This window comes from Charadrius vociferus, unplaced genomic scaffold, assembly GCF_000708025.1.
Source record: "Charadrius vociferus isolate BGI_N301 unplaced genomic scaffold, ASM70802v2 scaffold423, whole genome shotgun sequence".
Taxonomy (NCBI): Eukaryota; Metazoa; Chordata; class Aves; order Charadriiformes; family Charadriidae; genus Charadrius; species Charadrius vociferus.
In genome coordinates, this window is record NW_009648149.1 from 3,944,051 (window position 1) to 3,957,498 (window position 13,448).

The window sequence follows — 13,448 nt, forward strand, 5'->3', positions numbered from 1 at the left end:
CACATTAGAAAAAGCATGTCTGCTGATCTCAACTGCTAAGACAGCACATGAAAGGAATGCAGTCCATTTCCTAACCAAGATCTAATCTATAGAAGAGTTTATAGATCCAAGTCAACATCCTGAATTGGTCCCAGAAGCAAACAAGAAAAGTAGTTCAACTTTCGGAAGACAGGTACAATACTTTCAATGTGTTTAATCCCATTTTGCAATTAAACAGTCCCAGGCCGCACTATCAGATGATCTTCGAGGATAAGTGCATCAGAGGAGACCCCTCTAGAGATCACAAAAATTCATGTTTGACAGACTCCAAATCAGTAAGAAATGCAGAGCCATGTTCAAACAGACGGTGCTTCTGTCCTTTGGAGCTCACCTCTAAAAAAGGCGTAGAAAGTTTCTGCTTTTGTCCCAATACCGAGGAAGCTTATCATTTGTACTTGGTGACAAAAGTGAAGCATTAACCTTATCACTGTCTTTGCTTTATGTGTATATGTTAAATGGAATGGGTGGCAGAATACGTCTCAGCCAGCAAGGACGTCTGAAGAACATCAGGTCCATGGACTACCAATACAGCACTCTCATCCTAGAAATCCTGTTGTCATCAGGAAGCATTGCTCCAACCTTTATCAGGGAATAGTTTTCCACGGACTGTATCTTCCCTATCAATCTGAAAAATTATTCGGATGATGTGTGTGGAGACAGAAATAGCTCAGGTGATCTTACGGTTGTCACAGCACAAAGATCTGCTTTTAACTTGGTTATTAAAGTTAGCGAAAATAGTATGTATGGATGATGCTAGCACCAGGCCGGTTGAAAACACAGCTTTAATTTGGTATCTGAAGTGAAACACTTTCTGCATTTTTTAACTCAGAACCCCTACAGCTCCATACCCGTTTTTAAATGATGCATTTCCTGACATCTGGAATTAGATGCAAGAAGCAGAGCCACAACATTGACCGGCCAACTTCTCCGGGACCATACCAAAGGGATGTTTCCCTCAGGGGATTACAGCAAAGCTGAAGCATGTGCTCTAACACTTGCATGGGATTAATAATTTTATTAAAAATAGAAAATACGGTTTAGGCTGAATCTCAGGGACAAGTTTGTTGTGTTGTCCAGTTTCTGCAAAAACGAGGAGCATTTGAGAGGTGTGAAAACATTTAAGACTTTTCAATCTGAACTGACTTTTCAATCAGTAGTTCTTTCCCCGCCTCTAACTCCCTTCCATGATTTTGAGACAGTCATGCCAGCAGCATGGCATGTTGTCACAGGTCTCATGCTACTACGTGAATTGCCAAAGAAAAGCTGAGCTATTGATCCAGTGGTAATTTGCTGTCAAAATGACTGTGTCTGTTACAGCAAATGACTAGTGTTAATCATTTGACTAGATGAATGTTACTGCAAAAGACTGACAGTGCTCAAAGCACCACTGTTGACCTGCTGCATTTTTCCTGGCTCTCGTTAAGTTCTTGATCTTTGCTGGCCTTGACCAATTAAAGTTATCCATTAAGGTACAGTTCTGGAAAAGTTCTGTTTAAAATAAACAACAACTTATATTGGTGAGTAACTCATCAACTATGCAGCAGTCTGATTCTGATTGCCTGGCAGAGAAACACACACATTTTGTGCAGTATCTGATAAAAGATCTATAATGTGCTAACACAAACCTATCATGTAGCACCTGTGACTAACAGATTGTGATATCAAAGTCTTGATGCCTAAGTGCTCCTGTAAATGCATTAAACTTTTAGCGGCAGGAACTGTAGACTGCCAGTGACAAGGAGCTGATATGGTATTTCAGTAAAAGTTGATAAGTGTTATTGCTCTTAGAAGAAAAGAAAAATCTTATGTTCTTGAAAACCACTGGGCAGCTTGTGTTTTGATGGGATACTGTAATGCAGAGAGCAGGGATACGGGAACACATGGATGCTATGAAAGCAAAAAGACATTTAAGAAAAGCTCTGTATTCCACGGTAGCTGGAGTTTCCAACTCCCATGATGTTCCCATCATATACGTTTGGCTTTGGGGATCTACCTGTTCACTTGAAACTAACTTTTTAGGTGGCAGCATGCCCACGGGGCCATGTTTAAGCCCATGTACCAGTTAGTGGAAGCATGAAAGCTCGCGCAGGCCCAAGCACACTTTGGTTCTCGGCTGTGGCAGAACAAGGATGTTGGAAGACCCTGTAAGAGTGGGGAGAAATGTGGGAAACTGTGTATAAAGCCTTGGAGATGAGAAGAAGCGTAGGTCTGAATGGGAACAGGGAAACGGGGTGAATGGGAGCAGGAGTCCTAGTCACAGTATACAGTCGAACAAAGCTCAGCAAAAGTTCTTCAGAGAAAATGAACAGTGGAAGTTTGCACGAACCTGGGAGGCAACAGGTTCTGTCTGCGGTACCGCTCATGGCATCTCTTCAGCTAAATGGCACAAATTGGCCTGATGAAATTCTCTCTGCTGTAAACCAAAATGTTCTGGCCACCAGAGAAATGTGATCCGTTTCTGACCTCCCCTTCGAAGAGCCAAACTATGCCGTGGGCTGGAGGTTTGTCTGGTTGCGAAATGTTCTGACTGTCTTAAGATATGAAGTTCAATGGAGGAAAAAATGGCACTGGTGCCTGCTGATAGATGTGTCAAGGTATGTAATGAAGCTGCTGCACAAGGCAGGTACAATCTTAATGGTTATGTGAGTGTGCTGTCTGACTTTTCTTTACACACTGAGAATTGGAGGGCAAGACAATGTCACATCTGGGAAATACTGAGTAAATACAATTGGCAGGGATCCTGGACGTAGACCACCTCTGGTCTGAGGAAAAGAGATGTTTCCTTGGTTTTGTCTTTCTTAAAAAGGTCTATGAGTATCCAAACAGTTCAGCTTAAGGAAATTAATAAAGATTGTGAAATTCCTGTGTTTAGTGCCTGCCCACTACAGCAAGGCACTGAAAAGTAGTGCCAGAGAATTATTTGATATTGAATACTCTGAAGTTGAATGCTTTCCCAGTAAAAAGGGATTATTTTTCTATTCCTTATTTTGTATAATACATGGTTCTCATGTTTTTCATCATATTTTCTACAGTCAGTCCCTTGAATCATTGGCAGTAATGTAGCACAATCATTGGAAACTTCTCTGAGCTCTGAGTTAGTCCGTGGCATCACGTCTTTTGATGAGCCCATAGACCTTTTGCCTGAGGACAGATCAGATGCACTCTGCATCACTGATGCTGGGACATACTATACATATTTTATTTTCTGGGTAGTGCCAGGCAACAACTGTGTTTAGGGTATAAAGAATGCATAAAGAACACAATCTAGGATCTCCCTTATACCACTTTCTCTGGCATTTCCAAGATATAATTCCGAACAGACTCTGAAAACAAACTCTTGTGGTCATCTGATCTATGCTTGAATGAGTCTTTCTGATGTGTAAGACATAAATAAAGCTTTCTTAGTAAATATAGAGAAGTTTTCTTGTGTGCTGAGAATCTGCAAAGAAGAAAGCCCATGCCAGAATTAAGAAAAGGGTTATTGAAACAAGAGTTTGGACCGGTTGCCTGCATGTGGTTGTCCCACAACCAGCGATGGGGAAAGACACAGTGCCATTACGTTAGGGGTCACTGTCACTGCAAGGGAAATACTCCAAAATAGGATCTCAGCTCCTCATCAGCAAAGAAATTGCTCAGAAATTATTTTCAGACAGTCCCATAGATGGTGGCATATGAACGAGCAGCACTAGCCTCAGTGGTGTAGTGAGCAATCATGAGGCTGACTTTAATAGCGTCTTTACTACCAAAGACGTGTCCAGCAGTCTAACAGGGAGCTCTCTAGCTTACTGCAGGTTCATATAATATTATCAACTTCATAAGACCCTAGAACTGTAAATATGTCTTTCAGTCAAGCAGTGCAAGTGTTATTACTAATTCCTTAAGGTTTCTGCACTGAAAGACTCATTTGATTCCTGGGGTTTTCAAGGTGAAGACACACAAAAGACTATCCCAGCGTGACCGGCAGCAGAACAGCCAGGGTGGAGCTGGGGCAGGGGAAGGTGGATGACCACGGTATGAAAAGCTCCATCAGTCTTTCAGTGGAAGAAGGACCACAGAGCTGCACCCAATTTGCAAAGGGATGCAGTGCTGTAAGTTGGTCAAGACCACAACTGAAGCAGAGCTAATTCTCCCTTCAGGTATCTCAGACACCGCAAGGAGTACAAACATGTACCTTTCCTGGGATTACTGTCCTCTAGGGACCAAAATAACTGGTGGAAATACAAGTACCAGGAAGATCTAAGTAAAGAACCTAATAAGATACTCTGAATTTGAATCTTAAACATTTTTTCCATGCCGTGCTGTAGAAATACAATGGAAGTAGAATTGGCAAATACCATCCATATGCTACACCACAAAATGACTGACAGAACACAATGTGAACATTACTTCTGGACTGAATCAAGAGAACGCATTAAAAAAATGCATAAACGGAATACTGATACACATTAACTCAATCTTCTCTTATTATGGAATTAAAAAACTTATACCTGTAATTATGGCTTACCCCCATTACAAGCAGAGCTGCCACAGAACTGAACACAGGCCAGCTCTGTACATGAGTTCAAAGCCAGTGTGATGTTGCCTTATTTTCTTACTAACATCATCTTTATCCTCTCTTGCCCTTCTTCTCAGTTAACAAGAGTTATGTACTGAAAGTGCTGAGATAAAGTAATGGTAAGGAGGATACCGCAAAAGGTATTCGAAAAGAAGAAGTAATTTACTACACGTCTGCTTTGTTTTACTTCCTAAGCCTTCCTATTGTGAAAGGAAATTCATCTTTTCTGGCAGACTCCAGCCTTTTTAGGCCCGAGAGCTCCCCGGGAGCTTTCGAGTGCAGGTAAATGGATGTGATACTCAAGGAGTACAGTACAAGAAACATGGAATTAATGTTGGTTTTTGCTTTGGCTGTCACGTCTGACGTATAAGGAGAGTGCTATATCCTTGCTTGCAAGAAGTATCGAGATGTGAAAAACACAAGGCTGAGTCCTCTGCTCATTACTGTGGGTCTGAAATGCCATGAATGGAAAGGTCACGTTGCTGGTGGGTGCAGCATGTAGGATCTGCACCCAGCAAAGTCTCCACGTGAGACAGATGTCAGGGTGCTCCGAGCCCCAGGGACCCGGGATGCAAAAGCGCAGAGGAGAGACTGTGGACGGACAATAGGTGCAGCCCGGATTCTGCATGCAGCGGAGACCCCAAGAGTAGGCACAGGGGAAGCATCCACTGCCTAATCTAAATAGCACACAGAGTGGTTTTGTCCTCTTCTGTTCTCCTGCCAGTTTGCACATATGTTCCGAGTATACAGCCTGCCCTCCAAAGACCACTTACAGGGGCAATCACAGGGAAGCAAAGCAGGAAGAAAGTATCCAAAAAGGGAATTTGTTCAAGAGAAAAAAATGGAGACAGATGTAGAGCGACTAGTCACGGCTGGCGGTAAATAACCCTCTGCCTGGAGTGCTCTCTTTCTCTAAGAGGAGTTCACATATTCCATTTCATATTTCCTTTCTAGGAAGTCAAACCTTTGTTTTCCTGGCATTTGTTCTTTTTTTTTTTTTTTTTTCTTTCCCCTATATACTTTTTCCCTTCTGTATGGTCTAAAATGGTCTTCTAATTTTCCCCTTCTCTTCTGCGTTGTGCTCTCTTTCACGCGTGACATTTTTCCAGTCTCCCTCTCACGCAGACCTAATTTCCCTGCACTGTCCCAGGCAACACCTTTCGCTACAATCCTCTCGTAGTCTCTGTGCCACGAGCACTTCCCTCTGTCTCTACGTGTGCATAAGCACACGGGTGCTTCACACCTGCTCCTGCGTTACAGTCCCCACTTTTTCTCATGTGCACACCTCAGAATTAAGCAAATGCAACACACACAGAATATTCATCCTCTCGCTCCCATAAACCTGTCAAGGCATATAGGCCAAGAAGCTATCTCTGCATAAATCTAAATCTCCTGCGAGGAAGCAATCTACTCAAAGGCAATAAAGCCAAAGGATATATTATTATCTTTGGTGTGGATCCTACTGGGCTGGGAGGCTGGCTGCTGGCTCCCCTCTGAACTTTCCTTCCCAGCCAGAACAGCCATCCCGCAGACAAGTCTGAGCTTCCTTTCCTTGGTCTGATTTCCTCCTCCCGTTGTTTGGCCGGTAACCCAAAGGACAGGGTTTAATTATGGAGTTTGGAAACCTGGCTTACGCTACTCTGCCAGCACAGGATAAAACTGCAGCCTGCCTTCCGAACCAGCGTCATGCTGCACCGTTGATACCTGCATTATCCCACGCAGTATAAAATGAACCACAGGGAAGAAATGCCAAGTCAAACAAAAAGACGGTTTTAGTCTTAAAACTTGTACTGCGAATTTCACTGAGAAAAAAAAACAAAACACTGAAGCTCAGAGATTACTGTATGTTAAAACTGTGCCATCATTTTGACTGTAGATTAAATAAATAGCAAGGCCTTTTTCTGGGCCGGAGAGACATCAGAAAGGATGGATGTGAAACAAGTCCAGGCTCCAAAGCTCCCCTCTCAAAGAGGAACGCTGCGGCAAGCCACTGGGTAATACGGGATGTTAACATCACTTGCACGGCTTTCAGATGACCAATATATTTTCTAGGCAGATGCCCCATTGAAGACTCATAAAACATTTTACACTTCTGGAGATAAAGCACCCATGTCAAATACAAAGGGCCAGACGTTAATATCAGACCCAGGTGTGATTTCTGAGGTAAGGCAGGGCACTGTGCACAGACCACAGCAAGGATGCGTCCCTCAGGGGGGAGCACCTCGTTCCAGTGACATACCACTGTTGCCCTGGCACGGAAGGACACCTCACTACTGTTTTGTCCTTCACTGCTGATGTGCTGTGGCTCTTTAGGCAATCTCTCTGCCAGCCGTGCTCTTGCAGTGACCCTGTTTGACAGAGAAGCTGAGGCAATGAATTCAGAGGACAGGCTGCTGGAAAGCCACGGCAGAAGTACTGGGGTGGGGCTGCGTGTATATAGCATAAAGATGGTTTGAAAGTGCATCCCACGCAGGCAGGATAAAGCTCTTTTTCTTCATAGCTGTGACAGTGATAGATAGCTTGGTGAATCTGAGCTATATCTAGTTGGTACCTGGCTTGAGTCCCTGATGTTGCAAGGTGATTTTCTGCCATTTTACAGGCAAGACTAAGCAGGATCTGGGATTTTTCTGTAGCAAGCTAGGAAGGTCATGAAGAAGGAAGAACCTTCTCTTCTCTGACTTGTTCTTGCCTTTCTGAGCACCTCAGGGAGTTTGACATGGGCAGTTGTGCTTCTTCATGATGGGCACCCAGCGGTGCCAAGAGTGGCGGAGGTGCTTTGGCGGTGTAAGGCTTTAGGTACTGCTCTTGTCCGGCTCAGCAGCTCAGTGCCACCATCCAGTAAGGACTTGGATGAGACAGAGGGAATGACCACATGTGGGGAAAACCACCAGAAGTGACAGCAAAATTAATATCCAACCTCTGGCTGTTGCACAAATGGAGAACATTTGTCATTAACAGGGAGTACCCCAAACTTTGGGAGGAGTTAGCCCCCAGTCTGACAATGATGTAGAAGCAGTGACCCAGTCAGCTTTTAGCCATCTGTGTCTGCAGAGGAGGTTGTGATCTCTCCCTTTCAATGGGCACTGAGCTTTTGTTCGTGTTTTTGCCGCTCCGTGAGCAGACCAGTTTAGTACAAGGTGAAGCTCTGCCTTACATCATCTGGAGCCTGGAGCTGATGGAGGAAACAGCCCCTAGTGTCTACTGAGCAGGACACCTCACTGAAAACACCAGAGCCCTGGGGACGGCAGCGGCAAGGCAGTCACGGGGAGCCTGGCACTTGTCTGCCTGCAGGTCCACCCTCTCCTCCTGCCAAAGTGCCACATCTGCAGTCAATAAGGGCCCACAAGCTGGCTCCTCCTCATTAGAGGAGAGAGGGCAGCTGGCAGGGGATCCTCCAAGGGCTCCCAGGCACGGGAATCAGTCCCCTCCCAGTCTGGAATAGCCCAAATTTGGTGACTTTCTGGGCATGCTGTAAAGGACAGCTGTTTGACAGGGTCTCCAGAGAAAGCTGAGGGTATGTTTCCTACATGATGAAGGATATAGGTGGCTGGCCAAGTGCCCACAGAACTGATTTTAATGCTGTTCAGGTTGAATTTACTTTTCTGTGCTGTATAGTTCATTATACAAAGTGCCCTGGACAAACATATGTTGTTTCAAAACAAACCAAAACCATACTATTTTAAAGCCAAACAAACAAGAAAAAAAAAAAAGTATTGCAAAAGATCCTTTGGGCTGTTTAGAGGGCCTTCTCAAACACTGGGAGGCTGAAGATGAAAGCACTGCTTGCCTTCATCTGACAAATAAGACTCCTGTTATTTTTATTGGCAATAAATATTGAATATTTAGCTGTAAGCAAAACTGAGGCATCAACTTCACCTACGCACGTAGCACTGACCCAGAAAAATATTTTCAACAGTATTAAGCACCCAGATGACTTCAAGATAAGTGATCAATGGACAGTTAAGTATGTAACATAACATAACCCAAAAGATGATCAACAAGAAAGATCACACACAAAAATTAACTGAGAAAAGGCAGAAGAGCTGCTTCCTAAACCTTGTAAAGTGTAACACCCAGTGATATCTGATATGAAGCCTCCAATCACACTTCATGGTATTACAGAGTAATAAAACAACTCCTTCTTTAAGTCTCTTAATGACTCTCAGAAGTCATTACCAAGTGAGCTCAAGTGTTGTATAATGCTTGAAAAGTCCTGCTACCTTATATAAATTTAGGGCCATTTATTTAAACAGTACAACTATAGGGCACAGCCCAGGCAGGTCCTAAGCGATTGTCACCGCTATCCCAAAATTGAATCTGGATGTTTTGACAGAAAAAGACTGCCTATCTTTTGCTGCATTAAATACTTCAGATATTTGGCCAAAATACAGAAGTGACACACTCTAGAAACATTCACAGCTGCAAGAGCAATAAAACCACTACAGTATTTTCATTAGACTGACCTTTTCTCAGAAGAAGTTACAAGATGTTTAGAATTGATCACCTTTCTACACAGCATTCAATGTATTCTGATAACAAAACAGAGTGACTGGAGATCATGTTCTTGGGCTCCTGAAAGCCGTGGCTTACCTGGCTCCACTTCATGCCATCCACTTGACTGGCTGCCACTTCCTGGAGAGCGCCCTTGGCTTGTATAAAACGGCTCCTCACCAGGACTGTCCATCTCATCCTCCACAGACTTGAGACGTTTTGTAGAGCTGAGAAAGGAAAAAGACATAATAAGTACTACACGTATGGAAAGGAACAAAGGCACCTCTGTTGGGACATATCTTGCCAGCCCTGCTTGAGACTGACTTGGTTATGGACACCACAACAGATGTAGGGCCCTGAGAAGGGGAAGGTGCCAGTTCTGCACAGCCACGCTGCCCATCCAGCCTCTCAGCATCCGCTTTTTGTTTCTGATTTCCTTCATTGCCAGTGACTAAACTTCAGTGAGATACACGACAACCTCTCACAGAGTCCAGACTGAACCCCTAAACAGGCATTAGTTTAACTAGAAGATAGTTTAGCATTTAGGCTTTTATAGATCAGAAAGTAGGACATTTTTCAAAGCACACAGAGGTCAATGAAAAGGATAGAATTTAATTTGTATTGCATGATTTTTGCAATTTGAATGAATACGGTGATGACACCCAAGACTTATTTTAACTGTCAGATTTTTCCACAGCTTATTCAGAAAGACACATGGTTTATCAGTTCAAACTTATATCTTCAATCTTTTAACCACAGCCATTAAATTAACCCAGACTTCAGTCCCATAAGAAGTGTAGACAAGTGAATGATGGAAGAACCCATTCTTGGTTCAAATGTTCACATTATTGTACGAGTATAAGCATTTTTACTCTGCAACTGTATGCCACCAAGCATAAAAAGCTCCCAACAGCTATCTCTGGCCAGTGTTAGTACTAAAGGATTCCCCTGTGATACATCACATCTCCCTCGCCAAAGGCTCGGGAGACAGAAGAACCCTTTCAGTGGTCTCTGGTGGCCCGTGACTCAGACTCCAGTAGTTCTGCAGGGAGAGGATCCCACAGCCAAAGACACTTAGCTTGGCTCTATTTTCTGTAATGAGTTGTACAGACTGCGTGGGGACGTTACCGAGAATTTCTCTTCTAAGTACTTTTCCAAGGCTGGGTCAGCTCACTTTTTTCACCAAATCTGTATTCTATTAAGACTTTAAGCATTCAAGAACAGGCTCCTCTGTGTAGGGGGAACATATTTAACAGACATAAAATATTCCACTGTGATTTCTATTGGTTTAAAACTTGCAGCCTCTCCGCAGCTCCCCACCCGAAGCTCTGCACAGGTAGGAGCTGGTGCGTATGCAAAATCAGTTTGTGAGAAACAGGAAGAATAATTCTTGCGGTATGCGTGGAATGCAGGTTTGGCCATTCCTTAATTTAGAGAATTGTTATGTGTCAATAGGGGAAATTGTGTGCATACAATATAATTACCGCCTGATAATTCTGCTGAGTCTGTGTATTTAAGGAATATTTTTTTTTCTGACTGGGAACAGCCTAATGAGAGGAAAACAAACATATTACCAAGTTATTAACTACCCATGCTGTTTATAATTAGCTCCTTATCAGTGGTAGCTATTTGCAGAAGAATAGAAGAGCAACAACTGAGCTCTTAACTAACATTAATAACCTCACTTTTTTGCTTCTGGAGTCACAACTAAATTCTACCTGAGAATGGTGCTAATGATGAGCACTGTAGGGTACACAGTTTACACGCAAAAAAGAAAGAGCACGAAGTTTTTAATTGATGTGTAATGGGAATTGTAGTCACTGAGCTTCATAATGTGCACACTAAGTGCAAGATGTAGAATGTTCTTCCAATCACTGCAAACTGTAAGAAGTTATTGCTAAGAGCCTCTCTTCAAAGATATATATTTTTTTAAATAAAAACAACAGCTATATTCAAACTACAGAGACTTTTTACATGCGTACTTGCTTACTGCAAAGCTGGTGGCACTGCAGACTGAGATAAAAACGTAAAAGAACCCTGTGCTGAAGTTAGACTTTCTTGTCATGTCTTTGAAATAAGTGATCTATTTTGGCTGTGGGGGAAAAAAAAATCAATCTGGTTCCTTAATAGTGTTCAAGACTACTAGAGTGACTGGGCTTGTTTATAAATCTAATCTCATGGGTGGTTAAAGTGAAAGGTAAAAAATAAAAAATATCCTTGTTTGATAGTTGACATCTAAGCCGACATCAAAATCAGACTGGGTAGTCATCTGCATTAACAATTGAGTTTTCTAAAGGCTGAGTCACAAATTTGTACATGCTATATCAAAACTAGAATGCATAACAGGCCAAGGTCCTAAAGTGATGTTAGTCTCACAGATAACGCTTGTTATGATAAAGAATGCATATATGTCTATTTTAAGATTTTTCTGCTAGGACAAAGTGGCACATCTCAATATGGTCCCAATTCTCTTCTGCCACAAGTGAAACTCCAGCAATTCCAGTGGAACTTCTCCTGATACACCGAGATACAAGCCAGAAGTTATACAAATCAATGCAGCGGTTTTTCTTCAAAGCTTGTATGCGTAAAAAGAACTTTAACAGCAATCCAGTTCAACATTCAGCTCTATGGATCTGAAACAGCTCCACATCTTGAGGCCCCCAAACAGCCTTGTCAAAGAATTTAATGGTTACTTTCCCAGATGAGTAATGATGCTGGCCTGGGTTTCCCAGTAACTTGGTATTAGGCAGAGATTAAATTACCTGGTAGAGGATGTGCTAGGTAAAGACCTCCTCATCGCTCCTGGGCTCATGCTGTAGTATGAAGAACTTTCCAAATCTGAGAGGGAGAAATTAGGGCCTGTTCCTGCAGCTATCGGTGCTGGGGAAACAAAAGAGATTGCAGTCAGTAAGTCATGTGAATAAGGCACGAATTGCACTTCAAAATCACTTTCTTTGTCCTCATGAGTGTGTTTAGTTCCACAATGAGAACAGGTGGGATGTGGAAATTAGGAAATGCTAATGGTAACTGGCATTGTAATCAAGAAGATGTAAATTTTATCAAGAATACAACGTTCCATGACATAGACTCTTTCTTACATTCCTCCAAAGGTATTCTTTTAAAAAAAAATAATTAAACAATTATGGCAAGACTTCCTTTAAACACTGCTTTTCTGTTAATATCTTTCTAACATTTAATGAAACTTGTTGCTTTCGCTTGTAGGACAACACTGCATTTATTGGCACAGTTACAAACAGGCTGCACCATCCCTGTAGTGTGTCTGGCATAATCTATAAGCAGCACGGGCATGGAAATACACACCTCGGGACCTTCGGTATATACGTGATGTACATCCACAAGCACAGAGGTTACAAGTGCTCCTTGGAGAAAGCACAAAAGCAGATGAGAAACCTCAGTTCCTTTCTGCCTGCGAGCATCTGAGTTTTCCTCTGGCCTCTCCTCCAGCTAAATCAGAGCTAGAGACATATGACTCTCAAAAACTTTTATCCAGCAGTTGGCTTCCACTGTTCACCTCCCACTACCTTCCCCAGCACCTAAGTTTCATTGTAAGGGGTATAAATACCTTTAATTTCCCTGTCCTCGAGCCTCGGCTTTACATTAAAACGTTATGAATTCCTACACACTCTGAAGTTTGCAGGCACAAGGCTATGAACTCCATGTGCCGCATTCTTCTGGGAACAGAAAAGGAATGGAGCAGTTTAACGTTAAAGTTAACAGATAATGCATTTCACAAAAAAACGCCACTATACGGCAAACGGTACCATAGCCACTGTTGCTGTTCCAGTGCTATTTACAGGACAATACAACTTTGGGAGCTGACAATTACAGATCATGATTTTCTCCCACATTTCAGAGACATCTGAAAAAGGACGTACAGCACAATAAAAGGCGCAAGCTTGGCCTGGAATGTATTGTCTGAGAGCCCCGATTCACAGCAACAAAGGCGAAGCAGTCTCAATGCCACACAAGGATGCCGAGCCAAGTTTAATCTTTGGTCTGAGAATCTGGCCCATTTTCAGACATGAAAAAATCTTTCACCCCGATGGGGCAGGAGTGAGGAAATGAAGACAGGATAGCTGCTATCACCCAGCTAACATGTCTGGGCTGAAACGCAGGCTTCTGGGAGTGCTGCCATTGACTGTAATGGGGCCAGTATTTCACCCCAAGTCTTAAGGAGCTCACAATGTCAGATTTGACAGAGGAATAATGTAGCTTTGCAGCTGCCTCATCATCCCCACAAGACAATTAGTTGTTGTTTGGCAAGGATCTTTTAAGAACGTCATTGAGACAGAAAGGGAACGGCCTGGATAGCCGGGGACTTTTAAAAGCATGGGACGGAAAA

General features: G+C 42.9%; 1 protein-coding gene across 1 annotated transcript in view; it reads right to left on the reverse strand.

The window, feature by feature from the left end:
• Positions 1–13,448, reverse strand: part of NFIA (nuclear factor I/A) — a 357,711-nt gene that overhangs the window by 66,455 nt on the left and 277,808 nt on the right. Inside the window, exons 5-6 of the mRNA XM_009883983.1 lie at positions 11,848–11,965; positions 9,185–9,312 (exon numbers count right to left, since the gene is read on the reverse strand). Of these exons, the coding sequence (XP_009882285.1) occupies positions 9,185–9,312; positions 11,848–11,965 (246 nt within the window). The remainder of the gene's footprint in view (positions 1–9,184; positions 9,313–11,847; positions 11,966–13,448) is intronic.